This window comes from Dermacentor andersoni, chromosome 1 (assembly GCF_023375885.2).
Source record: "Dermacentor andersoni chromosome 1, qqDerAnde1_hic_scaffold, whole genome shotgun sequence".
NCBI lineage: Eukaryota > Metazoa > Arthropoda > Arachnida > Ixodida > Ixodidae > Dermacentor > Dermacentor andersoni.
The window spans coordinates 134,593,324-134,619,659 of record NC_092814.1 but is presented as its reverse complement, the minus strand read 5'-3'; the positions used below and the strand labels follow the sequence as shown (position 1 = coordinate 134,619,659).

The 26,336-nt window shown below is 44.9% G+C and overlaps 1 protein-coding gene across 3 annotated transcripts in view; it reads left to right on the top strand.

The window, feature by feature from the left end:
• The window catches only part of LOC126545932 (probable 4-coumarate--CoA ligase 1), a 91,789-nt gene that overhangs the window by 35,941 nt on the left and 29,512 nt on the right, over positions 1 to 26,336 (top strand). For all 3 annotated transcript variants that reach the window (XM_050193983.3, XM_072287252.1, XM_072287253.1), the window contains exons 2-3: positions 7,627 to 7,834; positions 26,141 to 26,247. In XM_050193983.3, the coding sequence (XP_050049940.1) occupies positions 7,627 to 7,834; positions 26,141 to 26,247 (315 nt within the window). The remainder of the gene's footprint in view (positions 1 to 7,626; positions 7,835 to 26,140; positions 26,248 to 26,336) is intronic.

Genomic DNA, 26,336 nt, shown 5'->3' with positions numbered 1-26,336 from the left:
ATATTTAACGGCTCCTTTGGTTTTTCCTAAATTTCTCATATTTCGGCTACCACATTTTTAATCAATTGGATATGTGCCACGGTTGCTGCAGCTTACATCGCATGGAATTTTGACCGACGAAACAGTGCCGGTGAGTTCACCTACATTCTGCGTAATCAAGCACTAAATTAGGAATAAGACGTGTGTACATAATGTCGAGTCATAGGTAATTTGTCCCCGCAGGGGGGTCTGTGTCAGCATGCCTTTGGTGTGTGGCGATACCACGTACCCGAGCACATGAGGGTCGGAACCTCCCGGGTGTAGCCGTGTTTTGCGTAGCCGTGTCTGGGGAAAGGGGATCCTGGGGGTTGAGCCGATGCCGGGTGTTCGGACCTTTAAGCCCCTCCCCCCCCAGCGGAGGCAACACACCTCTTTGGCCTCCGCTTCACATAGATGGCACCTCCAGACTGACCCACCTGCGGGAAATCGACAGTCTCCTTTTCCTGTCCTCCTAGCCGATCTTCATCTTCCTAACTTTCCGATCGTCTTTTCACTTCTCTTCACTTCCGAATTTCGCGGCGGCAAGGGTTAACCTTGTGTGGCTAGCCAGCCTTGGTTATACTGTATTTGGTTATAGCAGCGATGTACGGCTGGCGTTGGCAGGGTTTCTCTTGCAGGAACTTCTGTCAGATCCCTTGTTCGGCTCCATGGTAGGTGGTCGGCATTCCGGGCGAAAACTACATCTATACTTATGGAGAACGCTTTTCCTAAACTCCCTGATCATCCTCAGAAACGAGGGCGCACCAAAGATCTCTTTCAGCTTTTCGGACGCCAAGTTCACAACTTCCCTCGTTTTCATGTAATTCACTCAGACAAACCAGTGCGAACCATTTCACCGTTCCTTGTTTCAAAGTCTTTGACTGATTTTTTTTTGTCCAGGATATAAGGCTTCGAGGATGCCAAGCGGTAAGCTCCTCTTGGAGCTCCGCAATCAGAAGCAATATGACAAACTGCCGAAACTAGTATCATTTGGGGAGACCCAAGTAATAGTAACCTGCACCGTACGATGAACACACCCCGCATCGTTGTCTCGGACAATGACTTGCTGGAGCTCACTGAGGCTGAACTCTTGGAGGGCTTCAGGGAACAGAATGTTATCAATGTCAAAAGAATTAAGATGAGGCGGGATGGCAAATAAATCCAAACCAAGCATTTAATAATCACCATCGGTTCAAGTGAAGGGCCTGGAGGAATCCTGAATTTGTTCCTCCTTCGGTATGCCTTATGGACGTCACGCTACCTTACTCTTATCTTGAATAAATTGGTAACTTCCGGGATAGTACCTTCATCATGGAAGATGGCTAAGGTGCTTCCGTTACATAAGTCAGTACTAAGAAACTACTTTCTAACTATCGGCCAATATCTTTAACACCATATTCATGCAAAATACTAGAGCCTATAATATACAAACGCATTATGGAATTTCTTGAATTTAGCACAATAACACAACTTATCGAGTTCACGCATGACATAGCTTCTAACATGGATAAGGGATTTGAAATTGACACCATATTCACATTTTTCCAAAGCTTTCGATACCGTACTTCACTTAAAACTACTGTTCAAACTAAATGCCATTCTTAACAACCCTCAATTAGTGAACTGGATAGTTTTTTTGTCTCACCGCTCTCAATTCGTAAGCTTTAACTCGATCAATTTCTCGGTGGTGGATGTGTCATCAGGCGTCCCTCAAGGATCGGTCCACGGTCCTCTTCTTTTCTTACTATATATTAATGATTTACCACGTGAGATATCATCTAAAATCCGAATGTATGCAGACGACTGCGTATTATGACATCATTTCATCTCCCTCTCTTCCTGTTCGCCTTACTGCATCATTCGTCAGATTTTCCAAATGGTGTGAAACATGGCAAATGAATATTAACTTCCGCACGACTATCGTTATGTCCTTCTCTAATAAAGCTATCCCGTTCTTTCTCAGCTACGAATTTAATGATAATTTAATTGAACGCGTTTCTGAATATAAATATCTTGGTCTCACTTTCACCGCTAACCTGTCCATGGTCAAAGCACATTGATTCCATTACAACTAAAACTCTACAAAAACTCGATTATTTACGTCGCCCGCTGTCTAATTTTCTGCGCGGCACTAAATTACTGTTATATAAAACTATTGTTTGCCCTATACTTGAGTATGGTAGTATCGTTAGGAATACCTACAAGCAGTACGAAATAGACAGCGTTGAGGCCGTCCAAAGGAAAGCCATTAGATTTATCTACCAACATTATGACCCCCAGTTCTCACCATCGTCGGTCAGGCCCTCACTCAACCTAACATCCCTCGCCGAACAGCGACACGTTAATGCTTTAAAATTTTTTCGCGGCATTATTCATTCGTCTTGTCGCCTCGCCAGTAATGAATATACCACCTTTGCAAAAATCTCTTCTAGTAGACATCATGCGCTTAACATTCCACCATTTTTTGCGCGCACTAATACTTTTAAGTATAGCTTTTCCCTCAAACAATTTAAACTTGGAATTCGCTGCCAGGAACCAACCATTCTCTCCCAGTAAACGAATTCTTATCTGTGCTCCCTCAACATTGCGCTTAGCTTTCCTTTGTTGCCTGTTGTATTTCTTTTTTGTATTGTATTATCCACTCCTGCTATGGCCCCACCAGGGGCTGCAGTTTGTGAAAATAATTTATTATTATTATTATTATTATTATTATTATTATTATTATTATTATTTGTACGCACCACATTTAACTGTATAACATTCAATTCACCGCTCCACCGAAGCTTCACTTAACAAAGTTTTCAACATGTACGTTGGATGTGAATGTGGCTCTTCTGAAAACACTACGTTCGTTTATTTAATTTATCGCTTGCCATCGCTATATTTAAACATATACAAGCTTTGCGCGTTCCCGTTTAACCAAACACACAGCCGTATTGTGGTGCTTGCACAACTGCAAAAAAAAAAATGTCAAGTCGATATTGTGTTTATGACGACGTTGCGACCCTCAAGTAAAAATAAGTGGCAAGAAATCCTCATACACGGTTTAGTCATCGACATCGTTTTATTCCCACATTGATAACCATCTGCTTTCAGAGCAGACCCCTTTACGTAATCGCTCTGCCCGAAATAAGTCGCCGGCGAACGCTTAGAGGAGCCTTATGCGCGCGCAGAGTTTCTCTATTTGCTATATGCCATATATACAGTAACTCTATGCGCGCGGAGTCGATAACGCCATCTTCAACAATCTGAGAAAACGTTGAACGTGGGTTATGTGGCGCCATCTGAGCGGAGGGGAGACACCTTCAGCGCTGTTGCAGTTTGTTCGAGATGGCTAGAGGTGTCGCGCGCGTCATGGATTCGCTAGTGTTCCTGTATACGCTCCCGCAGGGATCAGAGTTGCGCATACCTTTTCCGGCGCCGCTCGCACCGCTATTGGCCGAGCGCGAAAAATGACGTCAAATGATCCGCGCCGCTGCGAAGCCAACTTTACGGGCGCATCGCCGACTCATGCGAACTCGTCGTTTCCGTCAGTAGCATCGCCATTGCAATCAGTGGACCGTCGATCGTGCGTTCAGAGGAGCAGCTAGAAGCTCCTGCATCCTGAATCTTTTTCTATTTGCAGATTTGCTGCTACTAAATAGTAAGCACTACTAAATAGTAAGTACTACTAAATAGTAATAGTAAATAAAAGTAAGCTTTGCTTAAAATGTGCACATGTCAACATTTGAAATGCGCTTAAATATGTGTCTGCACCGCATGTATCGAAAACGTGCAGCTGTTGTGAACGATGGTTAGTGATAAATGGCGCTCTGTTAACGGTCACTGACACAACTGCAGGCACGATAGCTCTCTTGGCGACGGTCATTAATCGGCTGGTTTCGGCAGCCAAAATGCGCTAAGTGTCCACCTTACGTGTGTGAAGTTTTAAACACTCTTTAAAACATTTCTTGCTTTCTGGCCATGATAAGACAACTTCATATGCATGCTGAAAATCATTGCACCGCTGTTTGTGGCTACGTACTGCGCGTTTGCGAGCGAACTTTGGAGCTGTGCGAGCCACGGGAGCATATTATTTTGGGGAATCGAAGGCGATCCCACCCCATATTTGTACGTTCGTGTGTGTGTTTGTATATGCGTGTTTACATAGGTACATACAAAGTTTCGGTTGGTTGGAAGCCCACCCCCTCCGGCTGCACGAATGACTCGTTCGAGCGTAGCCTGTATTAACAAGTGCCCTTTGCTAAGCGCCTGCGAACAATTGGCGCTTGTAGCTCGCGACCACCAGAGAAAAAGGCGGAACACCGCGCGGCATTTGGCTCCTGCGCGCGCGAGGAGTGGCTTCGCTGCAGAGCTGGATCACGGCGGCGGAACTATGCGCAACTCTGCTCCCTGCGGGAGCATATACAGGAACACTAGGATTCGCTAAGGGTTCGCTAGTATCCCTGTATATGCTCCCGCAGGGAGCAGAGTTGCGCATAGGTGCACTTTTTGTTCCAGCTCTGCAGTGTAGCCACACCTCGCGCGCGGAGGAGGCAAATGCCTCACGGTGTTCCATTTGCTTTTTTGTCTGCTGGTCACGAGCTAAATGCGGCAATTGTTCGCAAGCGCTGAACAAGATGACACTTTTTAATGCAGGCTACACTCGAACCATTGGCGTAGCTGTCGGGGAGTACGGTACCAACCCCCCGAAATGTTTAGTCTGTATGTACATATATATACACGAACAAACGCACTCACGAACGTGCGTATGGGGTGTACGACCTCCCTCGATCCCCCGAAATGAAATCCTGTCTACGCTCATGGTTTGAACAGCTCAAAAGTTCGCGAGCAAACACGCATTACCTTGCAACAAAAAGCGGGCAATGTTTTCCAGCCTGCACATGAAGTTTTCTCACCGAGGCCGGAAGGCAAGAAAGGTTTAAAGGGTGTTTAAAGAAAGCTTCTCACAGATGGATAATTATGTGAGCGCATTTTGACTGCCGAAACATGCCGATTAATGATCGTCGCCAAGCGAACTACCGTGCGTGCAGTTATGTCAGTGACGGTTAACCGTGACCGTCATTCATCGCTAACCGTCCTTCACAGCAGCGGCACGTTTTCGATATATGCGGTGCAGACACGTAGATTTAAACGCATTTCAGATGTTCACATGCGCACATTCTATGCAAAGCTTATTTTTACGATTCAGTCATACCGCAAACAGCTGCTTCGTAGCACTAAATCTGCAAGTGGAAAAAGATTCAAGATGTACGAGCTTCTAATCAAATTTATTTAGTACAAGGGAATAGATCCGCAATGGCTGGTGGTAGCAGGGAAGTGTGGTGGTTCTTGGAGCCTTGGGGCGCCACTGGAAAGGCAACAAGCTATTAAGAGTAACAGATTATTTTTATTGTACTAATCACGTAGGATGGCAAACTTGCAAAGTAATTATTCACACATTGCAGACTGTAATATGACAACACATTTTCTTTATCACTTCATATTACTCAGTTTAATTTACTATAACACAGCGCTTACTAAACCTACAAAAATTTTGCAATACTCACGTCCACTAAGGCCGATCGAACAAGCAAGATATTGGAGGCGGTACATGCTGAAGCCATGACACCTGCCTCATAAGCGGGAGCGCGCGATGTTTTCGCTTACTGCAAAACAATGAACACTAGCACATCAATCAACGCTACATTAAAGATCGGAACGCCGACAAGAAATTAAAAGAGAAACAGAGGAGAGAAACACCCGGGTGCGGCCGGCGAATTGTATCTGCTATAGTATTTGCTCTGCTTTGAGCACACTGTTGTAGACCCGCATAGTCAGAACAATCGTACAAGCAACACAGCGAATTGGATGAGTTGGTAAGTCAACATTCTTGGCGTATATGTGCTGCGCGACAAAGACGTGTCGTTCATTCTTTGTCCCGCGTCTGTGTCGCGCTGCACATGTACACAAAAAATCGTACAAGTGAACAACCTTTCATGCCCGGCGCACGCATTTCACCATTAACAGGGGTGTTACTCGAAATAAATGCTGCTTTACTTCCGTATTCAGAAATGTATCTTAACTTGAAGCCTGTGCTTGACTTGATATAACTGACGTCTCGCGTGAACGTGCCCAAGACGCTCATTGCGTTTCCTTTCGGGCGTTCACGACAGGCGTCATTTAAATCAAGTCAAGCGTGGGTTTCAAGTTAAGATGCATTTCTGAATACGGGGGTTAGTGTAAACAAGCCGAACTCACCTCTGTAAACAAGGCAAATGCACCTTGCATTTGTTTATTTATTTATTTATTTATTTATTTATTTACAAATACTGCCATCTTGCATAAGCAAGACATAGCAGGAGAGGGTACATAATTGTTGAAAACAAAGAAAGATTAACATACATAATTGGGAAGTTGAATAACAAGTCGATCACGGGGCAATTCACGCAAGGACGCTTCAAGGTTATTGCAATATGCAATGGTGTGGAGGATGAAGGAAAACCTGAAACAATCCAGGGATGGTTTAAGGGGACCAAAGTTCGAGGGATGGGTCCGCTTGGTACGGGGTGCGGTACAACTTGTGAAAACAGTGGGGGATATAATGTGATCCTGGTCGCTTTCGGAGCCGGCCGGCTGGGCCCACATGCAGTAGCCATCGTCTCCGGCGCACGTTTGTCCGTCCGCACGCTATCGCGTAAAAAGCTTTGCCACCTTCCGTGCGGTTTGTGCAGTTTGGTGCGCTGCACCCCCGTCATACTGGAATACAAGTGTCAGTATGATGTGTTTCGTATAACTTCACCAAATTCCTTCAGTTAATGTCGTCGAATACCGTACCTGCAACCCGAAGCCGATTAATGCAACGCACGCTCGATGGTCCGCTGATTGCAGTGTTGATGACACTGACGGAAACAGTCAGCGTCGCGCCCGTAAAGTTGCCTTTGCAGCGGCGCAGTCGAACGTTTGACGTCATTTTGCACCACGTGGTAGCGCTCGGCCAATAGCGGTGCGAGTGGCGCCGGGACAGTTATGCTCCCTGCGGGAGCATATACCGGAACACTAGTGTTCGCTAGTGTTCCTGTATATAGCATTTGCTACGCGCACAAGGCCTACGCGCGAAATAATAAAATCTCCCACGAAGATATGTCGTTCTTAAACCTGTTGCTCGACATGACATAAGGACTTGACATAAGGACATGACATAACGAATGTGGTGCGAAGTGAATCGAGTGCGCAAACTGCGCTCGCAAGAGAGGTGTTGGACGTTTTGTTACGGGCAACAGTCGCGAGGCAGTCGGGCCTTGGATAATCACGTCTGCTGCGAAGTCTTACCAAGGTTGCACAATTTTCCCATACATAGGACCTCTTTCGTGCTTTAGGATTTTTCTGTTCGAGCTTTTATTGCGTCATTATCTGACGTGTGCTCTCGCAAAACAATGAGAAGGGGCAGCTAATACGCTGGATTTTACCAAGTGGCAAAATTAATATGACGGATTGATTGATTTTAGTAAAAGCACACTAATGAGGGCGAAAGGAGGGCGGTCATCATATCCACCTTGCAGTACATAGGGGAGGTCGTCGTTGTTCGACCGGAACAGCTCCAGGGTCCAGCCTTCTAAACATGCGCAGGTGGACGACGCCACGGGAGAGACGTACTCGTACCGGCAGCTGGAGGACATGTGTCGGCGCGTTGCGGCTGGTCTGCGAAAGCTGGGCTTCCAGGCGGGAGAATTGGCGGGCATCCACAGTGGCGTCAACGCCGACCTGATCGCCGCCTTTTACGGCACTGTTCTCGCCGGTGGCCGCGTGGTCTTCGCCAAGGGCAACTTGACAAAGCGTCAGTGCGGCCTTCTCTCTTTTTTTCACCTGTGTGCAAACGATATAACTAAGGCATTATCCGCCTTTGTCACGTAGCCAGAACTGTATTTCTGCGATGAGAAGGGGTGGGGAACTGAACTTTTAAAGCGTGCTCTTAACCCTTTTTATTTGTTTAAATTATCACTCTGATCATCAAATATTCCAAGTGGTACTTGGACAATAAAGAATGAATATTTGTTTTTATTTCTCTTTTTTTCTTTAATACCTAATTCATATCTTTTTTACGTATAATTTGGCTACATTCTTCAATAGAACATCTTCACGCCAAATTAGAGCTTTTCTACGTTTTATGAGTATTTCAATAGAAAAATCAATTTCGTTCTAGCTATAATGTTAGTTCACGTTCAGAGTGTACTTGTCAGTGTAGTCTCCGTTTCCCATACACGCGCCCTTTATTGCAGTAGCATATCGAATACAACAATCATTCTCCTCGCTGGCAGGGATATCCAGGAATGTAACCAATTAGAACGCTAGCCTGAAAACCTGGCTAGACAGTTGCGCCACTGTTGTGCAAATGACACTTTCTCCACTTTTTTCCAGAGGTGACAGCAAGCAAGACTGAACTCCGTAAAAATGAATGTTTGGTTTTCGACTCAAGCAATTAAAGGCTGGTAAATAATGGGTTCAATGATCATAATCGACGCCCGTGCCTAACTTCGTGTGTCTTGAGCATACAGATTTGACTAAATGAATCTGGCGTGAGGATTATTCAGGCACCTTGGGAATAACGAATACAGCTGCGTGGGTTTTCCTACACTTTGGCAATACATTGTTCACAATGCATCGACCTTCTTGGTTTGTTAGGGCCCGAGCAGTTAAATGTTGTCGTTCACAACAGTTAGCATATAATGTTCAGCGCATGAATAAATTATGGGACTTTGGGTTGAGTGCATCGATAATTCTAAATGTACTTATGTCAACGGAAACATACTCGCGAGTGTAAACAAGCGATATTCTAACGTATTTCTCTGTACATTTCGAAAAAGGTTAAACGTTGCTGCAATAGATATACCATTGCTATATAACGAACAGGTCATGACAAAGTTCCATTCCAGAACGTTATTATAGAGTCCATATATCCCACGCTCGCTGAATGGCCGTGCTCACGGCGAACGCTTTCACTAGCCGACAGAGTTCCCTCCAGTAATCTTAGTATGTAACTCAGTGGACTGAGAGTAGTAGACGTAGATCATTTATTGTATATGACCTTCAACGGAAATCGCAAGTGACGACTGTGTAGTCCAGTGTAATCTTTCCAGAGCGCCAAATATAATTGTACTCGTTAAACACGCGTTGTCGAAATGAGTGATCTATATTCCTTGCCAATTAATACCTTATACACTCCGTATCTTGTACGCTGCGGTGCCGAGACGGGTGGCGTGCGTGTTGCAGTACAGAAGGCGTAAGTCCCTTCATCTCATGTTTCATATCGGGTGCATTCAGCTGTCAGATCCCTTGAATTGGTAAGGACGTGCGCCGAGCTCTTCGTACCCTACTTGTAGATACTGCAGTAAAACGCTTCGCCACTTGCTTTTACAATTATCATTTTTCACCGCTCGCCGCTCTGTGTTAGTGCGCACGTTCCAACAGCTTTAAAGGGCCCCTCACCAGGTCTGGCCATTTCGAGCTGACACGCGCAGAGCACACGTTGCACGATAACGATCGTGTCTGCAAAGGATTACATCGCTGCGAGCCGCGGAAAGACCTGAAATTTAAAACCGAACGCCGTTTTCCCTTCTCCTCACGGCCGCCACGCTCCAAGGCGAAGGATGACATAGACGTGCTTGCCGCCTACGTACACGTGTTTGCACTTTGACTTCGCTCGTGGTGACACAATATTTCGAGAATTATTCAAGGCAACATCTGTTATTTGTGTAATATGTTGCTTAATTAGACAAATTAAAGCTTAGAGAAATAATAAAACACACAAACCGAATGTCTGCATATTTTTGTTTTACCTCGCACCACAGCAAGAGAGGTGTACTTCCGTTTCGTCTGCTTGTTCCCACGTCGTGCAGTCGCGCGCGCAGACACCAAAACTGTCATTTTCTACCGTGTTCCAGCGCGGGATCATGCTCTGTGATCCGCTTGTGTCTGCCTCAGTATTCACGTAGCACTGATTTATACCGCTAGTCAGGTGTCCTCGTGCACTGCGCGCAAAGATCGTGCGCTGCGTGAAAGGAGAAAATCACAACAGCTCGCGCGTGACGCCGTCAGCGAAAGAGCGCCGAGCCGCCATTCCACTCTGTGAAGATGGAATGGCAGGGAAAGCTGACGACAGTCAAAGCTCTCAAAGGAAAAGCAAAGTGCTTTCGCTGCCATTTCATCTTCACAGAGTGGAATGGCTTCCCGGGCTTGCGATTGTAGTTTTCGTTCAGCATCGCGGGCACGTTCTTCGTCGGTGGTCGTTTCGCGCCAGAGTCGTTTACACTCTCACTGTTGTTCCCTCCGGTGCTCCTCATACCCATGTTTTTCTCCGGGTGTGCGAACTATACGTGTCCGCTCCATCGATAACGCAGCTGTTTTTAGCGCCGATACCTTACCTGCTTATATACTGTGTTAACCTTGACGTCACGCTATTTTTCACGGCGAGCGTTCTAATGTGTTCCGCATTTTGACATCTGCGCAGCCGCACTGCACCCGTGCGTGATCACACACAAAGCAAGCAATGAAACCCATTGTGTATGTATTTGCTAGAAATCGCTAAGTCCGTTTCTGTAGCCGGACGCCGAAAAAACTACGGAAGGTTAGTCATATACAGCTTTCGCTGTGAAAAAAAAAATTAAGACGGGGCCTGTGCCGTATGCGTCACGCGATCCTCGAGGTCCAGTATGGGAGAACGCAGGGAAGGAATTTAGCTTGCGGAGCCTAGACGTGGCAAGAGTCTCGCTTGGCAGTAGAGCTCGCCTCTGGAAATCATGGGTTCGCGGCACTGAAATATTTCTATCTCGGCTATCATTGAGCCGATATGAAACATTTTTGCGGCAGAACGCTCCCTAGAAAACGGGTAACAACTTCCAGCGTATAACCAAACTTTGCTATAGGGCCTGGTGAGGGGGGCTTTAAGCTGGAACTGCATGGCGCGTTTTTCGCTCGCGAGAACGCGACGCTCGGCGAACGCCCGCGCCACTGCTGACGCGTCGGCACCCGCATGAGCACGGCGGGAGCACGCCGACCGCGCCGCGTTTGCCGGGTGTTCGGCTGAGCTGCTCCGCCAAGGATGGATGGACAACAATAATATTAATATTTTACTGATGACTTGAGTGTAATACAATGCAAAAATCGGGCCTGCCAAAGGCGCAGTGGGCTTGAACGGCAGTGCCCGGCTGACAGCGACAGAGCCATCAGTAACACATTAGTTTGTAGACAGCAGTGAAATAAAAAACAAAGAAACACACACATACACACACACATTACAGGCTTCCGGTCACGCATTAATGTGTCTAAGAGCCTCTCTGAGACCATATTTCGTCTTCACGTCTTGTATGCTTTGGGGAAGTAAATTAAGAATTGCGGGGACATAATAGTTACGGAGTCTTCGACCGTATCTCGTCTTACAGCGGGGTGTAACATAAGGATTCTTTGGTCTCAGGTAACGAACAGGCACATAAGGAATTTTATACTGGCTTATCCGAAAATGCTCTGAGACAACAGTTTCTAGCAGCAAAGAATTGAAATCAGCTAAAGACAGTTTTGAACACATCAGATTGGGGGAAGACATCATATGCAACATGCTTCAGAATACCACGAAGGACGGAATTGACCCGGTTTACCAAACGTTGAGCGCTATCACCATATGTAGATATCCCATACCGCATTACACTGTAGCATAAGGCATGTACTACAAGCTTTCGGACAGACAGTAGCATGTAAAATTTAATATTTTACAAAACACAAGGCAATGTGCGAAGTTTTTGACAAATATGTGCGAAATGTGTTCCAGGATAAATCACTGTCAAAAAAAAAAAACACCAAGGTATTTAATTGAACAAGCTTATTGCACAGGGTCACACCAATAGGGATTGCAATGTGATGTGTGCCAATATAATGGGGACGATAGGGTAACTTGCTTGACAGGGTTGCTGAAACTGATTAGTTTAGTTTTGGACGCATTGATCTCGACTACACTATTCCGAAACCAGTTCATCACTTTTGTTGTTGCCATTTGTAAAGAAGAGATGGCATCAGTGTAACTTCGAGCGTATGAAACAAGGACAGTGTCATCCGCATACTGATATAATTTGATGTTCACAACGTTAGATAAATCGTTGAAATAAAAGGTAAATAATAACGGACTTAAATTTGAACCTTGGGGGACGCGAGCTTTAATTTCGGTCAGGTTTCTACGAAATTTTCCAATAGACACAAGTTCGTGCCTGTAAGATAAGTTTTTGAGAAGCCGCAAAAACGCACCCCGAAAGCCTAGCAAAGAAAGTTTGGTCAGTAGTGACAGACGCTGTCAAATGCCTTGTGGACGTCGAGAAACAGTGCACATGCAATTTGATCGTGTTCAAACGGAGAGTTTAGTGTATCGGAAAAATCTTCAAGCAGCAACTACGTGTCCCGATTCGGCACACAGCCATACTGGCTAGGAGATAACACAACATGATTGTTTAAAAAGCTGCTCATTGTCTTGAGCAGATGTTTTTCCAATATCTGCCCAATGCATGAAAGGATTGAAATAGGCCGATAGTTTTCGATATTGTTGCCTGCGCCACTTTTAAAAAGAGGAATCACCAGCGCATTTTTCAGATTATCGGGAATGATACCAGTGGTAATAATATTGTTTAAAATGAGTGGTAGCACATACATCTTTTATTGCTTCGAAAGTTCTGTACAGCTCTAATATTGAAATATCAATTCCTGGGGCCTTATTTGGTTTTAGACTGAAAAGGATTGACTTCAGATTATGTTCCGAAAACATGGGAAGAAAGGCGCATTCTGAAATATTATTTTTCAATGTGCAAATATCTGGGTGAGGTCTCGCTACACCAGACACTTGTGAAAAAAATGAGTTAAAATCATTAGCGATGGCAGTAGCATTTGAAGAAAAACGAGACGTCAGATCAACATGGCGATTACCGTTTACATCACTACTTCTAAGACTTTAAATTAGGGACCATGTTTTCCTGCTCTAGCAACGAGCGTCCGCAAATTTTGCTAGTATGTTATTACGTTTTTCTAGACGTATCATAGCATTGACCTTATTTCGAAGCTCTTTGAACCGAAGCCGCAAAGCAGTACAATTAGGACTTCCCTTTGTTTGAGCCCATAACAACTCTTTTGCTTTTATTGCCGCGAGTATTTCTGTCGACATCCATTTTTGGTTTAAGTTACGTTGTTTTATTTTGCAGACCCGTGTAGCTGCAAGCCGGAAATCTGTGAACAGTGTTACAAAGTTGTCATAGCCTTCGCCTGGAGGAACAGTAATCAAAAAGTTATACCAGTCGTGATTCATTACGAGTTTGTCCTAAGCCAAGGGGTCAACAATTGAGATTTGTTTGACTTCGTTTGGAGCGACCAAGTCAGTAGTGTCATCTGTTAGAGAGCTGCAGGCCATGTAATCATCAGCAAGTTTTGTTGCAATAACGGCAGATTGGACACTCAAGTTGTGTGCACGTATATTTATATGATCTATGCAAGATGTGACAAGATGACCAGCAAGGAATTCTTCGCGCGTAGGTTCACAGATGGTGTTTTGCAAGCCCCATTTGGATATGACGTCCAGATAATTACTAACTGTCGTCGCTGAAGGGCGTAGCGTATCTATGTTGACATCCCCAATTAGGCAAACATGGTCCATCGACGACATCGAGGCAAGGCCGGCATCCAGTTCATCCAGAAATATACGACCGTTGCAACACGGCGGGCGATAAACCGCAAGCAAAATTAGTGACAAGGAAGGTGCGCAAAGACGCACTGCCACAATTTCAGCTTGGTAAAACGAGAAAGTCAGCTCAGTTGTCGCACATGTGTCTCGGATGAAAACTGCCACGCCTCCTCCCCTTTTAATTGGCCGGGTGTATGAAAAAACCTGGTATCAAACTATCTGATACTGATTTATGCAGGTGGACGGAATGTTAATCTCAGTAAGCACGATCGCATCGAAATAGGAGGCAAAGGAGTAATTAAGACCTGAAAATGGTCCCAATGCTTTCTAATACTGCGAATGTTGACGTGAACAGCACGGAAGGCTCAACCATTCGGATTTGGAAAGAAACTACAGACCTCGTTCAGATTAGTACCTCTTGAAGGCATCTTTGTTCATGCTCGTGCAATACTCTCGAGATCAGATGCCTTATTGATATACAGAATAGGTGCATCTGTGTCCCTCTTAGCCAGTATCCGGCCGTTTTTAGTGCAAACGAATTAATTTTTTTCTTTTCCTTTCTGCCTTGCCAGCCTCCCGTTGTGCACGCGAAAGATTGTCATTGAAGTAAAGCCGCGGAAAAGTGCTATCATGATCAAGCTCACGTAGGACTCCTCGTGCATTGAGCCATTCGTGCTAGATGCTATAAGCGTCCCCTTTGGAACGGGGTGGGGGTCTCGCCACCACGCTCTTGTTATTATATTACCTAATGTCCTAGTATGTTAAAAAAGAAAAAAGAAAAAAAAAACTCGATGAATTCCTTATCCAAACTCTCTGAACCCCTATTGTGAACAATGTTTTTGTACGCCTCCATTGTTTATAGTTTCCGTACTTTTCTTCCACCAATCCTTCAATCGCACCCTTACTAATCTCTATTGCGGACATGTTTACTTTCCCCTGCTCTCGCTGAACTCAAGGGCTTCAAGAAGGTCAGAAGTGCCTAAATCTACCACAGGGCAGATATCTTCACATTCTAATAAAACATGCTGCATCGTTTCCCGAACTTTGCCGCAGCAAGCACATGCTTCTTCCTTGTTGTATATCGCTTTATAAGTGCGTGTCCTAAGGCATCCTGATCACGCTTCGAGAAGTAAAGAGCTTCCCTTTAAGTTATCATAAATTGTTTTTTCCTGATTTCGTTTTTCCTCTTAAGTGCTTACTCATGGCAGGTTTCTTTTCCATTGCCGCCACCCATGAGATTATCTCAGCCTCTCTGACTTTCCGCTTGACCTTCTTTATTGCTGTGTTGCCCACCCTACAGGTCGCATACTTGCTGGTAAGCTTCCTAGTTATTTTCCTCCACTGTGAATAAATGTATTTTCTGTAGAAATACCTGAACACTCTCCCAGCCCATTTACTTTCTTCCATATTCCTCAGTCGTTCTTCATACTCAATTTTTCTGTGAGCTTCCCTCACTTCAAAACTAGTCCAGCCCATATCACCCTGCACAGCTTCATTTGAAGTCTTCCCGTGAGCGCCCAATGCGAGGCGATCCACTGACCTTTGGTTCCCATCGAGTCCTGAGTGTACCCCTGATTTAAAGCAAACAACCACAATTCCAAAAGTAAGTCCTGGAACCATTACACTTTTCCACATACATCCGAGGACCTCGTACCTATTATATCCCCATAGCGCTCCCTGCTTCATTATGGCCGCGCTTATCTTCCCCTTTGCTGTTATTGCAGCGTTGCCATCTGGTGAAATTGGCCACCAGATTTCGGAAATCTGGTGAAAATGTAGAGCTTTTGGTGGCCAGGCCAACAAACTACTACACCAGACAAAATCTGGGGATATCTGGGGAAAACCACTCTACCGAAATTACCGTCTACCCGCGCTGCTCATCCAAACATTTAACACTAGGTAGCGCCTGCGGCCGCCGCGATTCTAAGGCCTATATTTGTATTTGTTTATTCCTCATGAAATCCCTGTGTTGCTGTGCTACCGCTAGAGTACGGTGAACTATAAAGCTTACTGTAGCTAAGGTTTGGGCTAGCGTGTGATGCTAGCGCTAGGTTTCAACGCACGTATATTTATAAGTCGTTTCAATAGACGGCACCGGCTGTTCTAGTGGAGGAATGAATTTACCGTGGGAAGCGCGGGAAGAGCAACGCCGGGCCATCGGCAATGCGTCAAGTGGCCAGCCAATACACGTGCTGACGCTCCGCTCGTTTCGCTGTCACAAAAACCTGTTGCGCAGGCCGTCTTCGACGGGAAACTTCCTGAGGATTCTGCAACATTCTGGGCTAGAATTTTGAAGTTTAAAAATGCCATGGGGGAAAAGCCCTACCAGGACCTTGCATTGTATGCACTGGCATGTCTTTGTTGCCCAGTGTCGAATGCCCTGGTGGAGCGTGTCTTCAGTCAGGTCACGTGTGTTAAGACGAAGTACAGGAACAAAATGCCGCTGAAAACTTAAATTCGCACAACGTTGTCCTCAAGAGAGGGGTGTTGCGTGAAGTTCACTATCACAGACGATATGCTACGCAGGTTTCCATCAGGCATCTACGATGCTCCAAGCGATGATTACAGGCTCCTCATCATCACAGACGATATGCTACGCTGGTTTCATTCAGACATTTACGATTCTCCAAGGGATGATTAAAGGCTTCTCTTCGTGATTTTATATACATAATGAAATGGGTGCTTGACGAATGTTAATTCTTGGCCATTTTTGTGCATCTTAAGGCAATTTTATTTTCTGGTGAAATCTGGGGAAACTTTAGCGAGTTTCTGGTGTCGTGCCGACTTTCCAATCTGGCAACGCTGTGTTATTGGTATTTTTCCTGTGTTTCCATATATCGCGTTCGTTTATCCATATACCAAGGTATTTATAGTCTTTCATGCGAGGTATTTCGTGGCATTGTATGGACACTGTCTGTTCACTGTTTTCATTGAATATCGTAACATGTGATTTTTAACGCTTAATTTCAGACCTAAATGCTCGCCTTCCTGTCCACAGATATTAGCCAGACGTTGCATATGACTTGTTTGTTAGCCAGCAACACAATGCGGTTTGCAAAAACAAACCTGGAAGCTGCTGCTCTACTGCTGTACCCACCTGTTTGTATGAAAGAATAAACACGATAATACTTCCCTCTAGCACCCTCTCCATCCTCACCATGCACATCGTAAATAGCAGTGGAGATAAAGGGCATCCCTGGCTCAGTCCCTTGTTGATATTGACTTTGTCCTCGCTCTTCATCCCTTCCCATTCAACGCCAACTGTATTTTCTAGGTAAATCTCTCTCAAAAGCTCTATACAATCGTCGCCTAAGCCTTCCCCTTCTAGAATATCCCACAGAATGCCGCGGTGTACGTTGTCATACGACCCTGTAATGTCTAAAAAGGCCACATTTAACGGTTTCCTTTATACTCTGGATATTTCAATACAATGAGTAAGGACGAATAAGTTATCATCCAGATGCCTACCTATTCTGAAGCCGTTCTGAAGTTCTCCTAAAATGCCATTATTCTCTGTCCATGCTTGCAGCTTTAATTTAATTGCCTCCATTGCTAACCTGTATATTACCGATGTTATGGTCAACGGTCTATATGAGTGAATTCTTTCTTTCTCCCCCTTACCTTTATAAATTAAATTTATTCTACTTTGTCGTCAACTGTCTGGTATTCTTCTATCTCTTAAAGCTTTTTCTACTGTTTTCAACAGAGCTTCCTTACTTGTTGGTCCTATTTCATTAAACAGCCGAACGGTACCTCGTCTAACCCTGTGGCTGGGCGCTTAGAAATTTTCTCTGCAGCTTTCTTCCAGATGAAATTTGTCAGCACCAGCTGGCTCTCTATCATGCTCTTTTTTTCCTCAAATCAACCTGTCATTGCCTTGGAAAGATTCGGTTGTTAAGTTTCGCATTCAATTTAATGCCGCGTCCCCTTCCAGTTTGTTTCCGTCTTTGTCTGGGATATGCTGTATTGTGCCAGACTTCCTGCCTAATTAGTTTATGGGGTTCCTAAATATTCTTGGTGCGGCCTTCTTTTTCTCACGTTTTCTGACAATCAACGTTCACTTTCAGCTTTTATGTTTGCTTGAACCAGTATTTAAACCATATATTTTTTTTCTCCCTGTATAATACCCATTTTCTGGCTACTTCATCCTGCGGCAATTGCGCTTTCTTTGCCAGCCTGTGGTCTCAGGATTCTTTCCGTCGTTTAGAAGCTCAATATATTCCCCACTCTTTGCTTAGCCATTTGTCATGTTCTTCCTCGACTCTTCCGACTATATTTGTTACTTGTTCAGCTTTCAAATTTGGGCTGAACATTTTGTGCTCCTTGCTCTCTTTCCCAACTACATATCCCATTTTCAAAATGATGCGTTTATGGTCACTTCCTATGCTGATATGGCCTTCCTCGTCAATGACCATTGCTCTCAGCTTATCATGAATTCCTTCTGTCATCGGGCAGTAGTCAATGGTCGATTGCCGATTTCCCACTTCCCGCTGGTCTTGTTTTAGGCTCTGTATTCACGATAACGAAATTATGATGCTCACAAAGATCTAGCATTTACTTCCAGTTATTGTCGTTATAGCCACCTAGATCCTGTATGTGGGCATTAATGTCACCTAATAGGATAATTTCTGCATCATTCCCGAAACCCTTAATATCAGCATTTATGCATTTCACTAAGTCTTGATTCTTCTCTCTGCAATCATTTCCAGTCTACAAATGCATTACGCCCAGCCAAGTTTTCTTTCCACTCATTGTACTGGATAACCAAAGATGCTCTTCACACTTTAAATTTATTCTTTTTAACTTCGCTCCCTGATAGATCAGCATCCAGACTCCCCCTCCCTTTCTTTCCAATTTATTTCTGTTGCACCCTTCCCAAACTTAATCCTCAAACACTATCAGCTCTTCCGAGTCTCTAAGGTGCGTTTCTGTAACCGCATATACCCCTATTTGTTCTCTATTTAACTGTTCCTCAATCTCTACCCGCCTTTCCTTTCTTGGTGCCAAAAAACGTGCACTCGCCAAGAATAAAATAAAAATAAAAATTCATCATACATACGTCGTACGTCATACATACGTCATACATCGGCGAGAGCGGAAAATTTTAAACGGCGCTTGAAACAACACATGAATGACGTCGCCAAGGGCCACAGAGCAACGAACGCCCTGGCGGAACATCCCGAACTAACCGGACACATCGTTGACTGGGACTCGGCAGCCATCATCGCAAACGAAAAACACTTATCCGCCCGTTTGCTTTTAGAATCAATTTACAACCAATCAACTAGACACACGATAAACAGGACGCGGGGTAATCTTCCCGAGATATACACCCGAACAGTGCGCCACCTCACCCATAAATAGCCGCGCGCTCATGCTTACATCTTCATTGTGATCAAGGAACCCGTACGGGGCCCTAAACGTCGGTTCTTTATTTTTATTTTTATCTTATTCTTGGCGAGTGCACGTTTTTTGGCACCATTATGTTTCCTCGCCAGACGAGTTTTCGTCGAACACTTGACTACCTTTCCTTTCTTCTGCCTCCCTGCATGTTTATGCAGCCTATTGCATGGCGAGCTCTTTGTTGTTTTCCTCCTTTTTCTGTTATTGACGGCGATGCTATTCTGAGGTTCCTCTAAGGGACCTTCTTCATTCCTACCTACATTGTATTTATTTGTTTAATTATTTATTTATTTCGGATACTTTCCTAGCCCGAAGGCATTACAGAAAGGAGTGGTAAGTGAGAAAAAAAAAGTACATAATTATACAATAATAGGTATTACAAAACGGCAGAAAATACAGCAGTCTTGAAATTGCCAACGTCAGAAATGGCAGCGATGGAGGGAGGAAGGTCGTTCCAGTCGGCGCTGGTTTTAGGAATAAAAGAACTATGACACATCTTTGTTCTAAAATATGGAACACCAACTTTAAACATGTGATCGAAACGGGATGAAATGTATGAAGGGCGAGTAATAAGATGATCCTTTAATACTGGGTTGTGGTGATACAGCCTGTGGAAAAGACACAGTCTAAAACATTTACGGCGCAATGAAAGCTCCGGTAATGTAAGTGTGTTTTTCATGGAAGTAATGCTGGCGTAACGGGAATAGTTCGATAAGATGAAACGTGCTGCGCGATTCTGGATGGATTCTAGAGTGTTTATCAGTGTGATTTGATGGGGATCCCATACGGTGGATGCATATTCTAGCTTTGGTCGCACTAATGTTTTGTAGAGGGTAAGCTTTATCGGCATAGACGTAGCAGAGAAATTTCGACGGAAGTATCCAAGAACCCGGTTAGCGTTATTAGTGACGTGTTTGATGTGCGTATGCCATGGTAAGTTACGTGAAATATGGACACCTAGGTATTTGTACGAGTTGACGGATTCAAGAGAAGTATCGTGAAGTAAGTAAACACGCGTATTGTCAGTGTTAGTGCGGCTCGATACATGCATTGTTTTACATTTATTAACGTTTAGTCGCATGAGCCATTTATCGCACCAGTTGGATATGCTTCTAAGATCGTCTTGAAGCTTATCAGAATCAGTGGGGTTATTTTGCGATAAATGACGCAGTCATCTGCGAAAAGCCTGATAGATGAATGGGAAATGCATTTAGGAAGGTCGTTTATGGAAATCAGGAAAAGCAGGGGTCCCAGTACCGATCCCTGTGGTACACCCGATGTTACGGAAGTGCGAGAGGATGAACATTCATTAGCTGAAACGTACTGAGTTCGATTAGACAGAAAGCTTTTAATCCAGTTTAGTACATTAGGGTCAATGTTAAGCATGCTAAGTTTAAGAATGAGAAGATCATGTGAAACAGTGTCGAAAGCTTTTGCAAAGTCCAAAAACACGCAGTCTACATCGAAGCCCATATCAGTATGGGTAAATAGGTCATTAGTAAAACATATGAGTTGCGTTTCACATGAAAATGTTTTCCTGAAACCGTGTTGTTCAGTCGAAAAGAAGAAATTAGACTCAAGGAAATCAATAAGATGAGAATGTATAATATGCTCCAATATTTTGCATGGTATACTTGTCAGTGATACAGGACGATAGTTATCGGGGGAATGAGTGTTACCTGATTTAGGGACCGGAACAACCTTGCCAACCTTCCAATCGCTTGGAAGAACTGAGGAACCTAGAGACTGGGAAAAGAGCATCGAAAGCATAATGGAAGAATATGGTTCAGTAATTTTAAGCATTTTACAGTTAATTGAGTCTTCACCTGATGAAGAAGATATTTTCAGGTTTTCAATCAACTTTTGTATGCCGACCCAATCTATATAAATGGAGTTCATTGGTAAATAGGAGCATTTAGTTACCGACGGTAGAATGGCAGGAGCACATTTGTGAAAGACGGAAGCAAATACATCATGCAAAACGGAACAGCACTGGTTCGGAGGGATCACGACATTGTCAGAACGGGCTAGTTGGATTGTTTTGCTTTCTTTGCCACCAACAATATTCCAGAATTTACGTGGATTAGACTGTAAAAGTGATGGGAGGGTGTTATCGAAAAAAATCTTTTTTGCATTTGTAATAGCGATAATATATTCTGCGTGAATGCAATGATATGCTGCCCAGCGTTCGGGAAGGTTAGTTGCTTTGGCGCGACGAAAAATACGTTTCGTTTTGTTGCGCAGACGGCGCAGAATTCCAGTAAACCATGGCGAGGAAGGACTCGAAACAATCTTTCTTTTAGGTACATAGCGATCCATTAGTGTTAGCAGTTTGTTCTTGTACAATGACCAGTTCTCTTCAACGGTACGTTCAAAAAAGTTGTCTGTGTAGTCGGTAATGAATGATTCTAGTTCATTTAAAATGGATGTGGTATCGGCGGCATTGTAATCACATATAGTTTTAACGGTGTTCTTCGAGCTAACTTTCTTCTTAAGTGTTAAGTGGAGAAGCGAGTGGTCACTTATTCCTTTAAGGTATGTTGGAGGAGAAACCAAATCTGGAGCTGTTGTAAAAAAGAGGTCTAAAGTATTAGACGAAGAGCTGGTAGTGCGTGTGGGTTCATGAATCAGCTGAGTTAGATTAAAATCAGCGCAGATGTCTAAAAAATGGGTGCACTCGGAAGATGACTGCTTAAGGGAGGGAACACCGTTTTGCCACACTATGTTTGGAAAATTGAAATCACCTAGTAAGAACAAATGTGATTTTGGGTATCGAACAACTAATTTGTTAAGGACATCATGAAGGTCAGTGCAGAAATTGGTAGTGGAGGATGGGGACCTATAACACGCGCAAAAGATGAGGTCGCCAGTGGGAAAAGCAACACGAGTGCAAACTATTTCTAATGGTGAGTCAATGGAGATAGTGAAGGAATGGATAGCAGAGCTCACGGCAATCAGTACACCTCCGCCCGTACGGAAATCGCGATCGTACCTGTAAAAGTTATGTTTTTTGACAGTCTAGTATTTCACTATCTTTAATTTTTGCTGAAAGCCGTGTTTCGGTGAGCACAACTATATCAGCTGAGCATGCGTCGATATGTGATGACAGTGATGTGCGTTTGTTGGCGATACTTCGGACATTTGTAAAAAGAAGTGATAAGGAGTTTGCTTGCTTTGGAAGACGAGATAGCTATGCTGCACCCAAATGTGAAGATTGTGGACCCGATGGTTTGTTGTTTGTTGGGGTAATCGCGCTCCTAGCTGGTCCGATCTCGCATACTTCATCTGTAGCTGCGCAATAAACGTAACATTCTTTTACCTATGATTAGTTTGTTATGTCGCAAAGAAAAAGACTGGCCGCTGGCCTTGCCAAAGTCATTTAGTGCTTTCCGCGATTGACGAGTGGCTTTGCAAAAGTCTTCGCCGACTGAAATACCATCGGCTTTAAACTTAGCTTTTTGCGAGAGTATATGGTCTCTCATCTTGGAAGACACAAACTTAGCTATAACAGGGCGTGTCTTGCCGACAACGTATGTGCCTAGCCTATGAGCCCTATGGATTGCGGCTTCCGAGGGAGTCATGTTGAGAAAATTTCTAAGAAAGTGATGGATCTGGACTTCTGATTGAGCCCACGTTTCTGATACGTTGTCCGAGATACCATAGAAGATCAAGTTGTCGCGTCTTGAATGGTCCTCCAGAACGTCTAGTCTTGACGCGAGCGCAGCGCTTTCATTTGAAACTGCTTCATGGACTGCGGTGGTAATATCACTTCCTGAAGGCATATTTTCAAGACTCAACCGCAGCTTCCACGGCAGTCACTCTATTGGAAAGGTCTGAAACGGTCTCAGTAAGGTTTTCTTGGTTAGCCTTTAGTTCAGCTATGGCATTCATCATCTCAGCATGTCGCGTGTCAAATTTTAACGACAAAGCAGCTATGGCGGCCATAACTTCATTGTGCTTATGTTGAGCTTCAGTATGGGGACCAGGGTTTAATTCAACATCCCCGGAAAGTAAGAGCAACACAGCAACAGAGACACAATCACTCAGAGTGGCAGCCAGCACTTGTGGGCAAGGGAAGAGCAGCAAACCGACATCGTTTGTACGTTTACAAAAAAGCGATTCGGACTGACTAACCTGCACAAGAAAGCAGAAAGGAGAGCTTAGCAGCGACCGCATGGTAGCTGCTCTCCCGTGCCCACTGGAAGCGCCTTGCTGATGCCAGTTGCTTAAATCTGAGCGCTGCAGTGCTGCCGCTGGCGGCAGTGTCCGTGTCCCACTTGATACCGGCGTGAAGATGATGACGTCGTCCATGCTCAGATAATCAAGGCTGTTGTCAGCTGCTTGTGGCGGTGGATCCAGCAGGAAATTCGATAGAGATGTAGACGTAGCACACGTGCTAGACGGTGACAACGATGAGCCGAAAACAGCAATCTGCACAAGAAAGCAGAAAGGAGAGCTTAGCAGCGACCGCATGGTAGCTGCTCTCCACTGCCCACTGGAAGCGCCTTGCTGATGCCAGTTGCTTAAATCTGAGCGCTGCAGTGCTGCCGCTGGCGGCAGTGTCCGTGTCCCACTTGATACCGGCGTGAAGATGATGACGTCGTCCATGCTCAGATAATCAAGGCTGTTGTCAGCTGCTTGTGGCGGTGGATCCAGCAGGAAATTCGATAGAGATGTAGACGTAGCACACGTGCTAGACGGTGACAACGATGAGCCGAAAACAGCAATCTGCACAAGAAAGCAGAAAGGAGAGCTTAGCAGCGACCGCATGGTAGCTGCTCTCCCGTGCCCACTCCTGATCGCCCGTGGGCCTCCCACAACATTGACCGTGCGACCAGCAAGTCGCCAGCCCACTTCTTCTCCAAGACTGCGATTGAAGTGGATGCCATCTCGTTGAAAACCACCACACCTTCTCACTTCCCTGTTTACTTCTACAACCTCGAAACCTTTCTTTCTGTACAGGCACTTCCGGCACCGCGCACGCCATGATCTGCACCTGAGGGGACAGCTCCCACAAGTCGCCTACCCCCTTCGCCAAGCGATGGACGAATCCTATCTGTTTAGGACGTCATTTAGCCCACCTGCTACTACGACAAGGTTGCGTCCGTGGACATGACAGCGCCCAATGTCCGCCCTGAAAATGTCACTACTGCCAGTGTTTCGTCAATTTTCACCCGGCCCACAATTGCTTCTGAGCACATACACCGGTTTGAGTCGCGCACCAATATTCACCCTTTCACTTTCTCCTACTGCGAGGCCTCTCCCTGCTTCCCTTTGTTATCTTTTTCCGCGTTATTCGGACATGACAAGGAGCACTGACCCTTGCGTTCCTGCTTTTCCTTCGTGGCCGCCTCAAGGTAGGCGCTGCTCTTTCCAGCTACCCCCTTCTCACGTGGCACGCATTCCACATGCTTTACTGACACTCCCGGCCCTGTCACGTCGGGAGCCTGCGTTCCATTGTCACGACCATACTCGTTCACGATGTCGGCCCTGTTCAGCTTTTCCTCGGTTGCTTGAAGTCTTTTTTCCTCCGTAATCCGTGCATCACACTCTATATTTAGCTCATTATTTAGCTCTTCGACCTGTTTCACAAGCTCATCCTGGAAATCATCCATTTTCTTTAGCCTAGCATCGGCATCAGTCTGTGCCGATTGACTCAATTTCCTCTCCATTCTCATCCGTCTCCTCGTCAACCTTGAGGGACCCCCCCTACACTGCACGCTTTATCGTCTTTCTTGCCATGTGTTGCACTCAGTTTTCGCTATAGCAAACACTGAAGCTTGCAGAGCCCGCGCCTTCTAGGAAAGGCCGATACGCACAGAATCTAAATCCTTAAAATCCCGCAAAATAATCATCACCAATGTTTTAGAAGCAATAAATGTCGCACATACTTGAAATGTGATACGTGTTCGTACGTGTTCAAACACGCAGCCACGCTCTCACGGTCCTACCAAAGCAACATTCCATACCAATGCAAACGCGCACGCACACACTAAAACGACTAATATCTAATAGTCTTGACACTTCCAAACTTCTAGTTAAAGGCTACAAAGACTAAACGTCTGACACGGTTGCACGTGTTGAAGCACGTGGCGCGAAAGGACGCTCTGACTATCCTGCAAAACCAAATATACGCGAGACACACCCGCGCACACGAAGAAAGGGACAAAAGAAAACTAGCCAATTACCATTTAGAGGCTGAAAAATCAGCAAATAAACAGAAGCAAGCTCAAAGGATGCAGAAAAAAAACTTATGTTTTCGTCGCCGCAACGGAGCCCTGGCAAGACACGTCCGTGCGCCACAAACATCACAACATGCGAGAAGGGCAGTTACTCATAGCAGGTTTATTTTCTGTTCGCACCACCCATGAGATTGTCTCCACCTTTCTGACTTTGCAATTGACGTTCTTTGTTGCCATGTTACTTACTATACTATTCACGTGCTTTCTGTTAAGCTTCCTGGTTCTTTTCCTCCGCTGTGAATCAATGTTTTTCCTGTACAAATACCCGAATATTCTCCCAGCCCATTGTCCTGGAGTCGCCACCAAATATCAGCGTTCTGGAGGCGTGGCCAAAGTATACTAAATAATTACACGTTGTTCACACTTAGTATACCTGCGCAACCTCGAAACCTGGCAGAGGCGTCTCTGTGGCTTGCACTGACTGCTCGATTTGCGTGTGAACGAGTGCTTCCGGATTATGCGTACTCCAACCAGTCTAAGACCGAAGCATTCGCTTTTGTAGTTGGACATTCTGTTTCGTTAGACATTCAGTCGTGATTGGACATTTCGTATCGCCGGTCACGCGACACGATGGACATACCATTCTTGTTGGACATTCAGCCTTCTAATATTTGGGGTTGCTTTCAGGAGAAACTTGCTATCCTGCTTTTCTTTCTCTTTTATGTGACCATCTACATGTTTTCTTGTAGTAGTATTGAAATATTTCAATACGTTAGCACGGTAGTGCGCGGCACCGTTTTACCATTACCTTTTTTTACATTACCATTACCATTTTTTCTTCCCTATACAGGCGAAGTGCAGTACCAGTTCGCGGACTCTGGCCCCACACTCGTCTTTTGTGATGACGCAAATGCGGAAAAGACAAAGGCTGCCTGTGAAGATGTGCCGACAGTCAAGGTTTTTCTTTTTTCTTCCTTTTGTTAAGATGAAAGACACGCTTTACACGTAGTCAAAACTGTTTAGTCTACATTTTCTGTAATCTACTA